This window comes from Euprymna scolopes, chromosome 6 (assembly GCF_053919585.1).
Source record: "Euprymna scolopes isolate OS-2025 chromosome 6, ASM5391958v1, whole genome shotgun sequence".
Taxonomy (NCBI): Eukaryota; Metazoa; Mollusca; class Cephalopoda; order Sepiida; family Sepiolidae; genus Euprymna; species Euprymna scolopes.
The window spans coordinates 22,741,930-22,762,035 of record NC_136487.1 but is presented as its reverse complement, the minus strand read 5'-3'; the positions used below and the strand labels follow the sequence as shown (position 1 = coordinate 22,762,035).

At 30.8% G+C, this 20,106-nt stretch overlaps 1 protein-coding gene across 2 annotated transcripts in view; it reads right to left on the bottom strand.

The window, feature by feature from the left end:
* LOC145277565 (copine-3-like) overlaps window positions 1-20,106 on the bottom strand; it is a 153,068-nt gene that overhangs the window by 74,645 nt on the left and 58,317 nt on the right. For both annotated transcript variants that reach the window (XM_080129050.1, XM_080129049.1), the window contains exons 3-8: window positions 19,504-19,683; window positions 18,043-18,102; window positions 12,100-12,174; window positions 5,335-5,415; window positions 4,627-4,716; window positions 1,484-1,579 (exon numbers count right to left, since the gene is read on the bottom strand). In XM_080129050.1, coding sequence (XP_079985176.1) covers window positions 1,484-1,579; window positions 4,627-4,716; window positions 5,335-5,415; window positions 12,100-12,174; window positions 18,043-18,102; window positions 19,504-19,683 — 582 coding nt within the window. The remainder of the gene's footprint in view (window positions 1-1,483; window positions 1,580-4,626; window positions 4,717-5,334; window positions 5,416-12,099; window positions 12,175-18,042; window positions 18,103-19,503; window positions 19,684-20,106) is intronic.

Sequence of the window (20,106 nt, the reverse complement as noted above, 5' to 3'; positions counted from 1 at the left end):
CAAATCTTGTTGACAACCATACTCTCAACAAAACAAAAACAAAAAAACAACCAACCTTCTCTTAATCCTACCGCTAGCCCTAAGTTTGGTGCCCCTCTAAAAATCCTCTCATATCTACCAATAAGTCCAGATGGCAACAACTCCTTTTTCTCCCAAATGCTTCCCTTAACCCTATCACTAACCTTAATTCCAGGTGGCAACAGAAAAAATCAAAAGTAAAAGAAGAAAAGACATGGTCACAGCTAAGGTTTACAAAAACAAAACTTTAATATCGTTACTGATAGTAAGGAGATTATCTCCGATTTAAAACTATGTGGCAGAGGACCTAACTTCTATATAACTTAGACTAATCAATGTTATTTGTTTTAAAACAGCAGAGTAGATACTCATGTTAAAATATTTTTTATAAAATATCTGGAGATGCTTAGCCCCTTTTCATGACTAAAAGAAAGGTAACCAAGGCTGCTCTCAGAAAAAATATGAGAAAAATCGATTTTACTTGTTTGAAAACAATAAATTTCAAAATATTTATTTTAAATCATTAGGGTGAAAGTGGGGGCTTAGTCCTATTCAAAACTACAAGAAAGTGAGATTAACTCCTCATAGAAATCAATTTTGTTTGCTTGAGAACAAGACTAAATGCTTGGATTATTTGGTCTATTATTTTCATTTTGGATGTTATTCTTACATTTCAGCCTATGTAACCCCATGTGCGTCTTGTTGAACTCAGTAATCTTTGTATAGAACATTTTTCCTTTTATTAACTTGTGCTATTTGAACCTATGCTATTTTACCAGTGTCATTTATACCTGTACCATTTTTATCATTATTATAGTCTCAAAATATGATGTAAATTTTGATTATGCACCGTTATTATAACGTCAAAACATAATATAAATTTTTTTTTTACTCATAAAAATTGAAACTTTGTTTGAATTTGCTGGGTAACTTTTAAAAATGTAGTTGCATTTACAAGGTTCCAAAAAATGTTTAAAAATTATATAAAACATTTTTTTAAGTTGAAATAGTGATAATTAAAGTATAAAAAAGTTAAATATAAAAATAATATTTTCAATTCAATCGCCCAGGATGCAGTGAAATCATTTAGTTTTTAATTTTTATTTGATTGCACAATCTTAAATTTAAGGCAGACAACTTCTGCCATATTCTTCAAGTTATGATTAGTTGCCGATTTTTATTCTTAGGTGATTATTCAAAAAAGTTTTGTATTAGTAGTTTACATCTGGGTTGGACTAAAAAATAAACTGGAGTTAAGTACATTATCATATTCCTAATAGCACATTACAACAATAACAAATGAAAATTGGCTAGTCAGAATCAAAGTTTGATTTATTAGCTGAACTGCTATTTGGGTCTGACTTTGAAAATTCAACAATATAATTTTATGTGTTAGAAGATCTTTAGAAAAAGTAAATTATATTTCAAGTTCATGATGAAAAGCAAATACTTAATAACAACTTACTGGTTGGTCAGTAGCCTTTTCCATTTCTCCAAGGGTAGTTGAACAAGATCCAATAAAATCATGGGATCCATCACTGTCCCAGTCATAACAGTCAATCTGAAAATTAAACAAAAAATATTGATCGTATTCAAGTGTAACTTACATGTTTTCAGAATTACAATCTTGCAAGATATAAACTTTTGAAAAACATTGAATCCTAATTTGAATTATGTATGCTTTTTACCAAACAAGTTATTGCTTATCAAGGCCTAAAGGACTGATAATAATGGTTACAACTGATCCGAATTTGTTTATTTAAGATGAGAGGTCAGCAATAATTTGTTTACATTAGTCCTGAAAATGACCATGTCATAGTTGGCTGGCAGCTCTGTGATATTGCGTTCCACAGGCAGGTAGTTCTAGGGAAGGAATTTTGCTTTTAAAAGGCAGTGTATTCAGCATTTTGTATGAATATTTGTCAATGAAAAAAGATATGTTTAAAGTGGACACCATATTTGCTCACAGTCGATCAAAAACAACAGCAATTCAAATGGATGAAACATGGACCCATCACTTCACTTGAGTAAGCAGAATGAACAGTAGTAGGGAACGTTATCCAAAGCGGCCAAAGATGCAAATATAAGCAAGCAAGGTTCTGGGATGTGCAAGGTATTTTGTTCAGAAATTTATGTAGCATTTGTGTGTTTGAAAAATGAAATTGCAAACATCGGCCACAGATGAAGAAAAAAGTGCTCTTTCATCAAGACAATGTACCATCACAAATTGATGGCAATAATGGCAAAACTAAATGAATTACACTTTAAATTGCTTCCACACCCACTCTATTCTCCAAATATATCTCCAGTAACTACTAGTTGTTTACAAACCTCAAAAGAATCCTCTAGAGAAAGAGATTTAGCTCAAATGAAGAAGTGATATTGTGGAATAAGATGTTGACGAATGCTGCATGTTTGCCATCATGTCAGGAATCGCCAAAATATAGTAACGCAAAACAAGAAATCCCGTTCTAACATTTAAAAACAATTTTATCGGTTATTTTTGTTAGTAAGAATACGAAAACGGGTTAACATAGAGTTTCTGTGTTGAGACGATGATTATACAGGTTTTTTGAAAGAGACAGGGTTCATATATGTTTGTGTCTATAGTAGTAGTGTAAACGTCCGTCAACAAATGATTAGAGACCATCCTGTAGCATAAGAAAGAAAGTTTGTGTGTGTGCTGCATTGAATTCTGTGTGTTGCCATGTTGGCTTATTTGTATTCACATCTAAGTCGAACCCCCAGGCCCAAAGGCCGGATGAGCTCTGTTGAGTCTCTAAAGAGAAGTTGGGGGGACAGGTTTGTTTCATGTGTTGTTGTCAGTCTCAGATCAAGGAAGAAAGAGAGAGTCTGTTGCCGGTTTAACCTTTTATAAACTCGGTCATGTGACTGAAAGCTGGCTTCTGATTGGACAAGCCAAGAAGGAAATGTATACAAAATCTCCAGCCATGAGAATTAACTCCTGCTTGTGTTCATTAGAATTTCTCATTTTCAATATTGAAACTGAGGCATATTTTGAGACCAAAAACAAAATATTTTACAAGAAAGATATCAAACAGTTAAAGTGTTGAAACCAATCTTCTTTTAAGTTTAAGGTGGTACATTATATCTTTATATCTATAAAAGTGAGAATGTGTGTGTGTGTGTGCGTGTGAGGACACTTCTCAACCTATATACTCAACAAATTTTTGATCTACAGACTTGAAATTTGGTATATAGGGTATTTAGACATGTGGAAAACTTTTTAATCAGTTTTCATTTAGAAAAAAGGACTGCTAAGAGGTCAAAATTCAAAACTAGTACTGGGGGGGGGTCATCAAATTTTTATTTGTTTGTCAACTGTTTGTCAACTGTTTCGCGACTGTGCATGTGTGAATCGTTCACATTGTTAAGAATGAGTAGGTGTGTAAACACTTTAAATATCATGTCAAGCTGGTCTAATGGTTATTGTACTTGACTCACTGTTTTCAGGTTTTGGTTTCAGCTTGATTACTTTTTTTTCACAAGAAGTGAACTGTTAAAAAATAACTTAATACTTGCATGCATATGTCTCAGTTTCTTTCCGTTTAAAAGGAATTAAACGTTACATTTAATACTAAGCAACTCTGAGTACATCTTCTAGGTGATGAATAAAATCAAATTTTGCCTAAAAGATTTTGTTTAATTGATTAAACCGAAGACTTTGAGTAGTGTATGTTTGTTTTTAAATCCCTGTTTAATTTATTGATTTAACTTCAATAGTCAATAAAGATCAACCACAAGCATCTACAAATGATCATCATCATCAATATGAAGAATTTGAGTTTATATTTGGCATCCTTGTAAGTTTCACCTTCTACCTCCCCCCATTCTGTTCTCACATATGATGAGCGATGTTCCTAACAGAGGGGGAATAATTTTTGGGTTGATTCTTGCTTTGAGTCAGTATGTAGAAATCTATAATCCTCTCATAGTATTTGTCATCATTTAACTATCAATCTTGTTAATCTTGAATATTTTTTTTTTAAAAAAGAAGTCACCACTTATCAAGGCCTTAAAGTCACTTGAGGCTAAGAGTTAACGAGTGTATGGTAGTCACTGAAACAACAGTGCAGAAATGGATCATTTAAGAGGGGGTTCAACAATAACTTGTTTACATTGGACTTGAAAATGACCATAGTGTAGTCAGCTGGAAAGCAGGCCAACAGAACAAAGTTCCACAGGCAGGCAATTCTAAGAAAGAAGTTTTGTTCATGGCCTTTTTTTGGCTTTGATAAGAGGTAAAACATTAGTATTGAAATAAGGTTTTATTTTCATTTCAAGTTCTGTTTAGACCATTGAGTTCATTATCCTAACTCCATTTCTTGTTTCTTGTATCCCTGTAATGGCCAAATAGCATTGAGTTGATCTCTAAAAAGTTGAACTTTGAACATTCTTCTTTATAATGCAAAAAGCTAATTTTAATAAATTTAAAAGCAGAAATGAAACTCAATGATTTGACAATGACCAGATTTCTTAATGTAATTTCCAAGTCTGTATCAAAAGTATAAACTTATGAAATGAACAAAAAAAAAAGAAAAGAAATGAACAAAACCAAAAAAAAAAAAAAGGATTTATTGTTCTTACTCTGATTTTTGCTTTTCTGTCGCCTTTGCACAACATTTGGGCTTTCACATCAAATGGGTGCCATTTTGGATTCAAAGTATTCTTTAGAAACTGAAAAGCAAAGAAAAATGTTTATTCTTACGTGCTCATATACAAAGAAAGTAATTTTTAATTAGCAGAAAGAAGCAAGAAAAATTAATGTTTTGCTATAAAGAATTTAATATATTCAGATTTTGTTTACCTTATGAATATAATATTTATTTGTATCCAAAAATTAAAAAAAAAAAGTAAAAATCATTAATTATTATTACTGATATGAAAAAAAATTTATAAATTTAGTAAATTAAATAGAAAATATATAAAAATGTATTTTTGTAAAGTAAATACATCTAATAGGAAAACTATCAAAAAATTTCTTGGCAAATTAATTTAAAAAAAAATATATTTAAAAAAATATTTAAGTAAATTTAATTTAATAAAAAATATTTAAATTATTTTTTGTAAAGCTAATTACTTTAATATAAAAAAAAGTCCTCTATATTATTACATGAGATGTTATTACTTTCACAAGGTAAACCTCCTTTTAGAAACAAGATGAATTTATAACAATTTATAATGATATGTGATATATGGTAATACAATTTACAATTAAAAACTTATTACATTTGTTATAGCTCTTATAAACTGTTTCAGCAAATCGTAATAAAAAGATGTAAAAGTCAGTTTTACCTCAGTTCTATGAACTAATTGCCAGGTAGAATCTGACTGACGAAAGAGTTCAATGTAAGGATCAGAGAGTCCGAAGAAATCCTGAAAAAGATACATTCATATTTGTTAGGATAATACTATTTTTAAAAGACTTTCTGCCATTAATCTTAAATATCAACAAAAAAATAAATAAAAAAGAGCAAGAGAGATTGACTGCCACAAAGAATTGAAGTTATTCAGATGTTTATTTGATAAATATAATAGATATTTTCATTCCAAAAACTTAAAAAAACAAATAAAAAAATAAAAAAACTATCAACTATTACTACTGCTATAAAAAAATATATTTTTGTAAAACCAATCAATGTAACAGGAAAAACATTAAAAAATTCTCACAAATTTAATCAATAAAATTTTTTTCTAATAAAAATAACTCCACACTTGTTAAGTGCTAATTACAGTGTTTTTTCTTGCCCATCTTTTTTTTTGCAATAAATAATTCTTTTTCTTTTGATCTACAAAAATAAATACAGACACTAATGCCTTACCTTTTCAAAAATTAAAAATATCATTTTACAGATTTTTACCAGACGCCAGGAATGCTAAGATAAAATGATCAGTCTGTCTCCATCCAACATCTCTTATGCTTATCAGCTATTTTTACCCACTGGCAGTGTCTCGTTGACGTTCTTTTCACCCCAAACAAGTGCCACTTTGAGAATAAGGGGCTACTATTTGGGAAAAAATTTACAAGGATGTAGAGAATTGAGTGGCCAGATGCCTTCAAATTGCACTTGAATTTCTGTATGTCAGTACAGTCATGGAAGTAGGAACCCAAGAGGAAATTCCAAAGTCTAGCAATTTGAGGGAAGAAATTATTTGAGTAAATTGCTTTCCGGCATCTAGGGATCTCAACAGTTTAGGGGTGGGATTTTGCTGATTTTGGGCTTAGTCGGAGGTAATTATATTGAGGGGGTACAAGTGCTTTGAGTTCTTCAGAGCGCATTCCATTAAAATATTTGTAAAACAGGCACAAACATGCAACATTTTGTATTGGAGTTTGCTTCATAGTGTGGGACCTATTAAGTTAGCGATATTTTTTTAACTCTGTCTAGGTGTGAGAGACGAGTGACAAACGTACTAGCCAAGATGCATGGCAACAATATTCCATGCATGCAGGAATGGTCACCTTGCAGAAGTACAGGATACTCTTAGGTGTGAGTAACTTTCTAGTATGGTAGATAGAGTCCAGCTTTTTTGCAGCAGCATTGATAATGCTTTCAATGTAATTTTCAATTCATGTTACCTGTGAATGTTAAGCCGAGGAGTTTGAACAAAGCGCTTTCAGGTAGTATATCATTAGCCATGGTTATCAGTAGTTGAGACGGTTTCTTATAATTATTAAAGGAAAGAAGCTTAGTCTTAGCAGCATTGAATGTTACCATCCATTCTTGAGCCCATTCCAATACAGACTGCAAGTTTTCCTTTAAGGTTTCAGTCATTTCTTTAGGTATTTGTTCATTCAATTTTCCTTTCATGTTTGTTATAGAGCATGGTGCCATGAGTAAATATATACATCAATTTTATCAGGGAGGTCATTTATGAATATGAGGAATAATAAAGGTCCAAGGTCAGACCCTTGTGGTACACTTGCACTTATATCATGTTTTAACATGACCATCAAGGACAACCTGAATTTTTCTCTAATGCAAAGAAATATTTGATTATGTTAAGTATTTGTCCATTAATACTATATGATTTAATTTTCATAAGCATCTTATTTCTCTCAAGTTGTTGAAAATCATCGTGAATGTTACGTCTAATTCAGAAGCAAGTTCTCAAAGTTGTGCATGGATTGGCTTCGTCTAAGGCTCTTAATTGATCGTTGTCAACATCTGATGGTAAACCACTATGTTCATCATCTTCAAGACTCAAGTTATTTTTTTAAATTGATGTGAACACTAGAATATTTCAATTAAAAGTCAAATATGAACAGATAAAATTATAGAAGAATAAAAAATCCAATCAAATGAGGTATAGTTTGTTTAAACAGTTACATTAAATTTAGCTTAAATTTGCAGGTTTTGAAAAAATTACAAGTGTGGTCTTTCTTTTTGCCGACTGTGTATATTATTCTTAGCTAGAATCATTTCACTCACCACAATACCACATTTACTCCTATTCAAAATAGTGTCAATATGTTGAATAAATATGTATATATACATATATATATGAATTTAGGAAAACTCGTACCCGGAAAACTCATCCTTTTTTGCTAGGGAGGAAAACTTCCATTATTGAATAATTATCAATTGAAAATACATTTTATGACCGTTCTTGAACGAGATATTGTTTTTAAAAGAGATTATATACCCCAAATATTTTTACTTGTTTACTGTTGTTTTTAAAAAATATAATCGATTTTCTAAGTGTCCATTTTGTTTCTAACTGGCTAAGTTGTTAGTGGTTTCCCTTATTTTAAAGCGTTTATTCTGTTTAAAAAAAAAAGAACGTGAATACAGGCCACATAATATTTAAAAAAATATACTTATTTACTGTTGTTTTTAAAAGGGCAAAATCGATTTTTCTACCTAGCTGGCTAAGTTGTTAGTGGTTTAATTTATTTTGAAGCGTCGAGTGTAAGGTGAAAACAAGAAATAATGTCTGACATGAGGGGATCACATTTTAAATTATAGCTTGACAAGTATTTGTGGACATTGGACTTCAAAAAAACTGTTATAGTTAGCAGGGAAGCAGTCCTGTGGTATTGTTTCACAGATGGGAGGTTCTTCAGAAAATGCTCTTGCATCATTTTCATTAATATCTCTGAGAAAGATATGAATCCATCTTTCCTCTGACCTATTCACAGCTACAGGTGAAAAAGTAAGGTAGACTAGAATCTCAAACCTTGGTAGAGCAACAAGTGAAGCAGGAAATCTTCAAAATAACACAATATTAATGGCAATGATAATTTGTTGATGCCCTCTTTCAAAAATAAATCTGTTGCTCATCAAGCACAATGAACAACATTAAGCTACTCAATCTTTTTGTCAAAATCTTAGAGTCCTTAATCAATCAAGCAATAGTTCACTATCTCATAGATAATAAACTTCTTTCTGTATTGATTTAGGCAAGTCCATTCTACTGCAAATATCCTTACTGTAATCTCTGAATGTGTATACCATGCACTGGATAAGGCAGTTGAGGGTAGATCAGTAGCTCTAGATATATCTAAGGCCTTTGACAGGGTATGGCACAATGCTCTGCTTATGAAAATTAAATCATATAGTATTAATGGACAAATACTTAACATAATCAAATCTTTCTTTGTAAATCACTTTATTTTTAACATTAAAATAAACAAACAAGAGAAAACACTTCAAATATTTTATTTAGAAAAATTAATTTAGTTTTAACACTTTTTGTGTTCACAAAACAACAAAAGGCACTTGTGCAGTATGTGGACGGCGGCTATCTTTTCTTGGTGTGTTTCACTGAACTGTTGCCAGGTGGCATTTCTCGGTCAAAAAACATTTTAGGTTTGTATTATTATACACATAGATTCCAAAAAGTTGTCAAAAAACAAATATATAACAAATAAATGTTATCAAAGGCAAGATAAGTTACTTTTCTACCTAACTGGATAATTTTTAGTGTTTTTATTTAATGTAACATGTTTATTCAGTTCGAAAAACATACAGTGTTTACCGATGTATTTGAAAATTACAAATGGTGCCAGACTCTTTGTTGAACACGGTAAGTTTGGGGAAAAGAGTTAAAAATAAAAAACTATACAAACTACTGTTAAAAACCCATCGAATATATGTCAGCTTATGTCACAGTAACATATAGTGAGCGAGCTTCTAACAGTATTTTGTATAGAAAACCCGTACCTGGAAAACTCGTCCTATTTTGCTAGGTAGGAAAACTGGTCCCTTATTGAATAAATAATGATTGAAAACACATTTTATGACCGTTCTTGAAGAAAATATTATCTTTAAAAGAGAATACACATCCCATAATATTTAAAAAAAAATATTTTTAACCTTTGTTTTAAAAAAATAAACTTGATCACGGAGTCAAGACACGAAAAATGAAACCATATATTTATTTTAAAAAATACTTAAATTTAAACCCTTTTTGCATTATTACGAAACAAAAATAAAAGAAAGAAAACGCTTACGTATTATCAAAGAAAGCAATGATTTTATTTAGAAGAATTAATTTAGTTTAAACAATTCTTGTGCTATTATGAAACAAAAAAGAAAACACGGTACTTATGTATTTTTGGTACCGTGCTGAAATTATAACATTATTTCGAAAAATATTCTTAACATGGGAAGGGGAGGGTATCGTTTAAAAGTCATTTCGGGGGCCTTTGTGCAGTATGCAGATGGCAGCTATTGTTAGAAGTCGATAACTCCAATTTGGTTAAATAACACGGCAAATAAGTAACAAACAAGATTTTTTTTCTGAACAGAAAAATATTTGAAAACCAAAACATTTATTGTTCAAAAATGTATCAATATATAATTTTAAAAACATTTATCTAAAAGTCTGTGTTAATAAAACAATTTTGTAATAAAAACAACATTGGATTTTTATAAAGTGAAATAACTTTTTTTTTTTAAAAATAAATAATTTAAATGAAACATTTTTTTAATTAAAGCGACTTTGACGTGTCAACAACAAATTTATAATTTAAATGTTCTTTGACCGAGAAGCACCACCTGGCAACAGTTTAGTGAAATGCACCAATAAAAGATGGCCACTGTCCTCATACTGCACAAGTGCCTTTTGTTGTTTCGTGAACACAAAATGTGTTAAAACAAAATTAATTTTTCGGTACTTCATGGGGAACGTGGACCCTGCGTAAACAGTGTTTTTATTTAATGATTGCTCCCTCAAAGCATTTTCTTTCACTTTCTTCGTATATATTTCAGGGTTTATTTTTAATCGCGCGTGTATTTATTTTTGAATTCTTTTTTTTTGGGGGGGGGGGGTAAATTTGATTCATAATATTATTTCGTGCCTGTTTTTATTTAATGATTGCTCCCTCAAAGCATTTTCTTTCACTTTCTTTGTATATATTTCAAACTTTATTTCTTAATCGTGCATGTATTTATTTTATTTTTTTGAATTTTTTGGTGGGAGGGGGTAAATTTGATTCATATTTTTATTTCATTTTATTTAAATTTTTTTTATTATTTTCTCCACTAAATATCATTTTTTTGTTAAATTACTTTTTCATACATATTCAAATAATGCTTTTGCGCCCCCCTCCTTTTTTTGGCCTCAAATAGTTTTCATAATTAAATAAATCAAAGAAAACCTTTTGTGCATGCGCTTTGAGGGAGCAATTATTAAATAAAAGCACCATTTAAGCAGGTTCCGAGTTCCCTGGTAAGTACCAAATTTTCTAAATAATTTATTTGTTTTATTATTTGATAATACAAGAAATGTTAAAAACTAATGTAATTTTTTTATATAAATATATGGTTTCGTTTTTCGTGTCTTCCGTTCGGTTTTGTTACATAATCAACCATATCCACTTCCGGCAACTTAATTTTTTTCGGAGCAGTGATCTTGGACATTACCTAAAAATATACAAATTTATTTTCTTTTGAAGTGGGTGGGTGGGGGGGGGCTTGTTTTAAAACTATATCTACCTTAGCATTTTCTTTAATTTTCTATTTTTGAGCGATTATCGAGATTATTTTCTATTTTTGAGTGATTATCTCATGTCAGACATTTTTTGTTCAAAAGTACCACTTGACATTACTTGTTTTTTGTTTGTTTTTTACTACATAAACTCTTTAAAATAAGTTTAACCACCAAAAACTTTCAAAGCTAGGTAGAAAACGAACACTTACAAAAATCAATTTAATTTTTTTAAAACAGTAAACAAGTAAAAATATTTTAAAAAATATTACGGAATGTGTATTCTCTTTTAAAAACAGTATCTCCTTCAAAAACGGTCATAAAATGTGTTTTCAATTGATATTTATTCAATAAGGGACGAGTTTTCCTACCTAGCAAAAAGGGGCGAGTTTTCCAGGGACAAGTTTTCCTAAATTTGTATTTTGTATATAAATTATCGGTGAGATACAAATAAAAAAATGAATAAGTCTTATTTATAGATTTTGTTTCACAAAATTATTAAAGAGAAAAAAAAAAACTAATGTAAACAAATTGTTAGTTGATTTTTAAATAAAAAATTTGGGATATTTATATCTTAAACTCATTTTTCTCTGCTATAAACAAAGCTCCAAATATTGGAGCATTTCTTAAGCAGACTTAAATTGACGCCATTTAATGAACTCATTCTATAGTTGTTTTTTCAGGCGCTTTTGTTATTAGAATCAGAATTGGAATTCGTATCGGAATCAAAATTTTAGAATGGAATCGGTAAAAATTTTGGAATCTTCCCATCACTAATATATATATATATATATATATATATATATATATACACACACACAGTAGAACCCTGGGATACGGTGGCCCTAGGATACAGTTTTTTCAGGTTATGATGTGGAATACAATGTTTTTCTGGCCCCTGATTATGATATTTGCCCCAGCTTATGGTGTTATTTATGTTATTTGATTATAAACATGTGTACTATATTTTGTTACAAATTATTAATGCCATATCCAGTTTCTACTCTGTGTGTATGTGCGTGTGTATTATTTGTTTATTCATTTTATTAAGAGACATTTTGTTCTTGTTAGATCGTACACACACATCTTTGAGACAATCACTGAAATATATATTCTCAAACATACCTTTTTGTCCAAACCTTCAGCGTCAAACTTTAACGTTACTATTTCTCCTGATTGTGTAATTTCCTCTGCAGAAACCTGGGAAAACAAAAAAATTAATTCAATGATCTGCAAATCAGACATTCATATTAACATGCCTTCTGATGAAGACAACATATGCCACAATAATCAGTGCTACAGCGTTTTCATGCAGATGAGACACTCCTCCACTTTGTTAGGTACTGACCCCAACCTTCCTATTTTATTGCATAGGGTGAGCATCTGGATAAAATGGCCTCCACAAACTGTGTGTATTATTAATCATTTATAAACCATTGTCATTAATGAAATCAGAGTTTAAATTGTGATATATATATATATTATAAAACAAAGTAATTTGTGAAATCGTGTAATTTTGGATGACAGAAGAAATCAACCCACTTTCATTACTGAAACCTTTGAAAACAATAAATTTCCAAATTTTTATAAATAAACATTGGGTTTTTTAACAGCTAAAGTTAACAGAGATCATCATCATCATAGCATTTCACTCCATCTCGAGAACTGTAAGAGACAGTCTGTGATGATGTGTGTGATAGTCTGCACATCAGTGCTGCATAGACACCAACTGTCCTGTACATAGCCCCACTTGTGCAGGTTGTTCAGTGTTTTGGCAACCTTCGTTCGGACCCGTTTGAGTACTCTTTCTGGGGAAGTTCAGAGCCTGCTGGGAAGTTTTCTTTCAATGCTGGAGGAGCCTTGTTGTTATCTTTGATGGATTCATTCCACCAATGCAGGCAGTAGGATGCTGGTGTTGTTCGTCCGAGGCCTGTTATAGTAGTCACTGCAGCACCTCTTGGTGTCCAAACAGAGAATACCGATTGTCGTTGCTGTTTGTCTCACTCTGTCTTCCTTTGCCTTCACTATAGCATAATTAATGGGGATATTATCGAATAAGTTTCTTCAATTAAGATACATGTTGGTCTAATGGAAACTGTCACTGCTTATGGAATTGTCTATAGGGATTTCAAATCCCAATGTACATGTTGCAATCATTTATTCACCTGGGAAAGGTATGAAGCCACAATCTCTCCCAGCTATGGGTAAAATAGAAACCTGCATTTAATGATCTAAAACAAAGTAAAGCCAGTCTTTTTGTGGAGTTTCTCATACAAGATAGATATTTAATTCTCATTCTCTATTAACATTTGATTTATATAATAAAAATATATTCAATAAATAAAAAAAATTATAACTCAGATTAATTTTATTGGAAACATAATTCTTCCAGTTGAAAATTCCATGTGTAAACTTGTTTTTTTTTTTTTATTCAATTCACTGGTTACGATTGGTAGTGATTTTTCATTCGAATTTGGATAAGACACACACAATGATCATCATGAATTCATAAATTTTATCCGATGCCACAATGATTATCATCAAATTACATGTGGAGCATGACGACCACCCTACAACAAATATATATATATATATATATATATATATATATATAGCTTAATGTAAAAGGAAAAGAGAAAGTTCAATTCCACAAAAGGAGACTTATCCGGATAATACCAAGCTCAACAATTATTATTGGAGCTTATACAATAGGACAACAAGAGTACGAAATGAAGACACAAAACTATATACAGGAAGATATAGAATGGATCATTTATTGAATAATGGAATACAGACAAAATTTGGAGGATAGAAGGGACTCTTTATGCCAGAGCATTTCAAAGCCTAATGCTTCTCATCAGAACAGTAGAGAAGGTGCTAGGTAGCATGGGGAAGATGTGGCGTCTAGCATAAGGTTCATTAGGGACGAAAAAGATTAAGAGGAATTATAGAATGTTGGGAGAAGCTTTATTGAATTCTAAATAAATAAGGAGAAGCTTGTTATATATAGTATGATATATAAGATTGTATATGGCCTTTAACATAGTATTGAGATTAAGGGGTATATGTATTATGGCTAAATAGGGGGTGTATTGTTGCTGCATGGTAATTTATTGTAACGGTTTGTGGGGTGTCTACTTTCTATGGAGTGGGTAATTTTGATTGGTGCCAGCTAAACGGCAAATGGCGGCTATAAAATCGCTTTGTCGTTGCGTCCATCGCCAAACCAGAAGTGGCAAAGGTTTTAATTAAGGCTAGTTACTCGAAAAGAGGGGATGACTTTTGAAAATATTGGCAAAAAAAGCAACCCCTCCTTGTAGAAAAGTGCACAGTTGCGGGTGAAGGAATTAATGTTTTGAGGCTATTTTTCGACATTTGTTGTCCGAAGGGTCGATCTTCAAAATGATACTGATCTCATAATCTCTGTTGAAAGTTTTAAGCAGGCATACAAATATACATACATAAATACATTTAAAAAGACAGGTGAGATTTATATTATAGATTACTTTCCTTTATTGACATTCTTCAGTTGATGAATTACTTAGACAAAGATTATTGTATTTGATACATTCTTGTTAAGGAATACTTTTCTCAACTTATTATACCTAGCAAACAATACAACAAATAAAATATAATTAATTAAAAAAAAAAAAAACTTTTTTAATCCTAAAACTATCTAGTACAATAATTATTTGCAAACACACACTTTTTTTTCTTATGCATCAAAACAAAGTACAGCAGAGTCAGTGATGCTGGATTTTTGTCTCCACGACACGATCACAGGCTTAGTCCAAGTTAAACCAGTTTGACAGAGATCTTTGTACAGGATGTCTGCCCATCTCATCAGCCTTCCTTTCAATTACTTCCCAGCAAATTTTAATGCAAAGACAATTTTTCTGATGGTGTCTTTGCTGGCCCAAAGCACATGTCCAAACCATATGAACCACCATTCCCTTTTCTTGTCGTAAATCAATGCAATGCTATAGTGCATTCGGATATTCTTATTGTAAACGTGGTCAGGCAGTGTAATTCCAGACATCTACAAAAGCATTTTGGTTTCAATAATGGTGCATCTTCACTATTGTCGGTAAACACTCAGAGAGCATAGAAAAGGGAGGAGTCTCGCAATAGATTGTACACTCATAATCCTGTATATAATATTTTGATTGCAGAAATTTCCCTCTGCACCAAATTGCTGTAGGTTTTCATTAACAGATGTCACATACAAATTTATTATGTCTAAACTTACAACCCTTGTCTTATGTAACTACACTATGTCGTTTTATACATACTTATTCCTTATAATTAAATCCTATATTATATCCTTGAAAAAGTATCATCACTATTACCCAGATCTACAGACGAAGTAGTTTGTATTTTCCTCTCTACCTGACAAGTCCTCCCACTCTCCCAGACAAGACCGGATAAATATATAACCATAACAACTATTTTAACTTGACACCCTTATTAACTCATATACATACAACTACTATTACACTTCACTATTCGAAAATAATAATTTCTCCCCAGTAACATTCCCCTTATTCTCATTGGCTGCTACCTTGATGTTCTATTATTCTGGATCATACAAAAAACGACCACATCAGCCCTTATTAAAGATGGCTGCTTGATCGCCACACATTTACATAAATCATTTATAATTTAGTTTAAAGTTACAGAAATCAAAAAAGTCATAATTTCCATATGGATAAGTTAGTGTAGCTACCTCTGATGATGTTTACATCTAATGAAAATACTGTTGCATCGTTATAAATTGTACAAGCTTTCTTCGTTTTATCATTTGATTTAATAAAAAATATTGTTGGATCGATCGTCAAAACTTATGAGATGAAAATATAAATAAATCTCTGGCATATGTCTATGAAATTGACCCCCCCTCCCCCAACCTAAGAACGTTATAATTGAAAACTATTTCTTTTTTGTTTTTCATTTATATATTTTTTTTTCCTGAAAGTTTGTAATCAATGAGTTTAACGTGATTAAAAAAAAGGTAAATTGTGGAATTTAGAGGGGGGGGGGAATACATAAACATCTGACGAATCTCTTACTAAAAGATTTTTTTGTTTCGTTCTTGTGGGGGGGGGTTCATTCATTACTTATAACGTGTTTCCTTATTTTCATTACTGAAAACAACAAATTCAGCGAAGGTTGCAAAACATTGTTCTTTTCGGCAACTATGTATGCGCGTCTAGCCGTCTTTCTTGAATTGGTTAAAATAGAATAAAACAAGATGTCATTTCAATGATGTCTTCGCGGAACAATGGATACCAGGTCTGCATCATAACCTACAGGTTGAATGTTCGTGCCGATGCAACTGATTATTTTTGTTTGCTTTTTTTTGTTTAAATAGGATTATTTATGTGATTTTTTACGTTCACTTCTTTATTTTCCTGTTTTTATCTCTTTTTTTAAATATTTTCCATGCACTTTTTTTAGATAAATACATATAACTTTTCGTGTTTTTTCCTCCATTTTTCTCAGTTATCGAATTCAAACAGTTTTGTATTTTTTTCCTTTTTATTTGTTTTTTTTTCATTCCTTTTTATTTGTTTTTTTTTTTTTTATCGAAATGAAACAAAAACCCTTAATTTGTTTTCGGGGTGTTTTCTATGACAATTCCAACCAAGTATTGCAGTAATTAATGAAAGAAATAATAAATGATAAATACACGAAAGAATTTTTGCTTCATTTCCTTAGGATAGGATTCCATGTTTTCGTTCTTAAATAAATTTTACTTCTTAATAAAACTTTGAGACAAAATGTTTTTAGTCGCGGAACTAGTAAGTAACCAATCAACATTACCACAGCTTCAACGGCTAAAGAGATGTTTTTTTTCTTTTTTCCACCTCTCTCCACCTGGGCTGCCTACTGGGTCTAATTATTTTTTTTTCTTTTTCCACTCATTGATATTTTTTTTTTTTTTTTAAAGGCTGATGATTGCTTCAATACCCTTACTACACTACCTATCTTCACCAGTTCCTGACATTCCGATAGTCGTTCTTACCATGAGGAGTTGGGAGTGTCTGTTCTGGAAGTAGTTTGTAACATGAGGAGGTTCGGAGGTGGGTAGCAGCAGCAACAACAACAACTGTACTTTACTTTTTTTTTTAGCGGGGGAGGGGGGATCACACTTCCACTGGGCAATGCTAGTCAGCCATTACTGCTAGTTATTTATATTAATTCATCAATTTTATTTGTATTTAAGTTTTTTTATTTTACACAATATCAGTATTTTGGAGCTTAGTTAATGCAATCTAACTTAATAGTTATAGTGATTGATAACTGGCCAAGAGACTGTGGTTCAATTCTAGGTAAAGTTATACTAAAGACTCAATAGTGATACTTTATGCCTTCTTGCTAAACACCCAATATTATATGATCAGGATCAAAAGTAAGTGGAGCAATTCAGGGAAAGAAGTGGCACTCTTTCCTACATTTCTGTGAATAGGAAGCCTTTGAGTTACTCTCAACTCCGAATGATCCAAAGTTGATTCTAGTAATTTTTATAAACTTTTCTGTTTCATATTTTTAATATCTCAAAATATTTTTCATGCCATAATTTTTTTTACTAATTTGTTTCATTTGTAAAATTTTCCAAGATTAATTTGTATTTATATAGTTTGATAAGGTTTGCAGTTTTCATTTGTAAAATTTTCAAAATTGTTCATAAAAGAAAGATATCTTAGCCTCTATTTAGTTTTTTGAAACAATGTTATCATATTGCTTGTGTGGTTAGTTGCTTAGCTTTAGTCATTCAATCATCATGTTATTTCACTATTGATAAAATCCTGGCAGATGTAATCACTCTGGATCAGAGGGAACTGAGAGTAATAACAAAATCTTTCTAATTCGGCATTGTCATAAGATGTAGTGTAATGCTATATTAAGGACTATTTGAAATTAAGAAAGGTTTATCAAATTTATGACTTATGGGATAGTGACGAGGCTGATTTGATTTAAATTGATTTAGGAGTAGAGATTTGTGTGTGTAAAAAATTTGACACTTTCTTAAAAAATAATTTAAAACGTTTTATGTGAAATACTTACAGTTATTGATCCATTTCCTCCGCGAGTCAGAGTTTTTGTAAATGGAGAACAAGACACAATCTTCAAAAGAAAAAATAAATTTTTAATCACAAAAATTTATTTAAAATTGAGTTATATTCATGCACTACTTGCATTCATTGATGCAAAATATTTGGTAATCATTACTATTAGTGACAATTATTTTAAAGGAAATTTGCATTAAAAAAAAAATTTAATATTAGACAGGCTAATTTAGCATTGGTGAAAATAAAATTGGTAAAAACAGTAAAATTTAATTTGTATCTCAAATTTTTCAAGTTATATCTATGAAATTATAATATATATAATATATATTAAAATTGAATCTTTCCTTTTTATAATGATATCATTTGTTTTCTTGTATGATAATTAATTTTTTTTTTCAGATTGATTTGTATTATGTAACTATTTTAATGACAAATTCGTATATAGATTTGCTTTTAACAACAAATTTTTAGACCTGTTCTCATTACACTGTTAACTAATCCACTTTGAAAAAATTTTCCATCTTATAAAAAAAAGTTATTCTTCAATTTTGTGTGTGATGCATAAAATCTAAAGCTAATTTTCATAAATGTTCAAAATTTCAGTGGATAAAATTTCACACAAATTTAATTTTTTTTAATCATGTTTTTTATACTAATGTATAAAAGCATGGTTTCCCCAATAATAATATTAATTTATTATTATTAATAACCCTGCATGGTTAATAATAATAGGATTCATATCAATATTATTTAACATCACAAACAGCCTTGCAATAAAAATACATTTTTTTTTTGTCATTTCTGATTAAATTAATGAAAAGTAGAAACCAACATATAATTGCAATATATAATTAACTTAGCTTTTATAGCTATTTCAAGAGTTCTGGAACACCAATTTCCAAGCGCAAGATGAAAGGTTCTCTTTTGACATCTTTGGTTTATCTTTTTTAAATCTTGCTACCCAATTAGCAAAAAGACACTAATTTTGTTCCTCTCTTTTCAAAATATCCTTCCTCCTCCCCCATCCAATCTCCATTTTTACTTAATGTAGAAGAATTATAACAAAATAGTCTTACGAAGCGTATTGTTGGTTCATTTTGGCTTATTTACTGTCAAAACAATTGTACATGATTTGTTGGAAACTAATTACAATTTTATTATTTATAATTTTTGGACAATTTTCCTCATCTGTTGTCATCGCAGTTTCAGACATTTTGCCCTCCAGCCTTCTTCAAGTGAATAATGTTGAACTCTGGAACTGTCATAGCATTTTTAAATCAACAAATAATTGGAACTCTGGAAGTGCACTATTCTCACTTCAATTGGAAAAGCATGAACTAGACTTCGATTTTTAAAGAAACTTTGTGGCATATGTCTAGAATTGCATGACATCATCATCACCATTGTGACAATTAAAACAAAAAAAAAAAAAAAAGAAAAAAGTTATAATTCATACCTGTCCCAAAGTACATTCAATTTCCCCAAGGAAATCATCATCAGAAAGTGACGCTGTTGCATTGTCAATATCATACACACAAATCCTAAGTTTCTGCACTTCTTCAAAATAGTAACGGATTGAGATTGGTTTTGAGAATTCTGGATTCAGGCTATTGACTATTTTCTCTGTTCTTCCCACCTGAAAGAAGTCAAATATTAACAACATTAATTCAACATCATGTCTATTTTTTTAAAGACTTTATCATGAATTTCCATGATGAGGCTGAAATATTAATTTTAAAACTATAATCAAGCTTTACAAAAAGTGTTAAATTGCCTTAAATACAAGCATAAAATTTGCGTTGAATTCACACAAAATTTTAAAGTTATTCAAAGCATGCAACTTTCTTTGGTCTGTCATGTTAAAGTTTAAAACATAATTTTTATTGCATCTTCAGAATACACTCAGACTTTCGTTTGTGATAACCATGTTTGCTACTCCCACTTGCTCGACATTGCTGAACCAAATGTTTTTTTCTTCTTAGTTTTCTATTCTGGCCGTGGTGTTGTTTCTCACATTGGTATCAGCCGAGGGGTGAATAGTGGCTCACAAGTATACAAA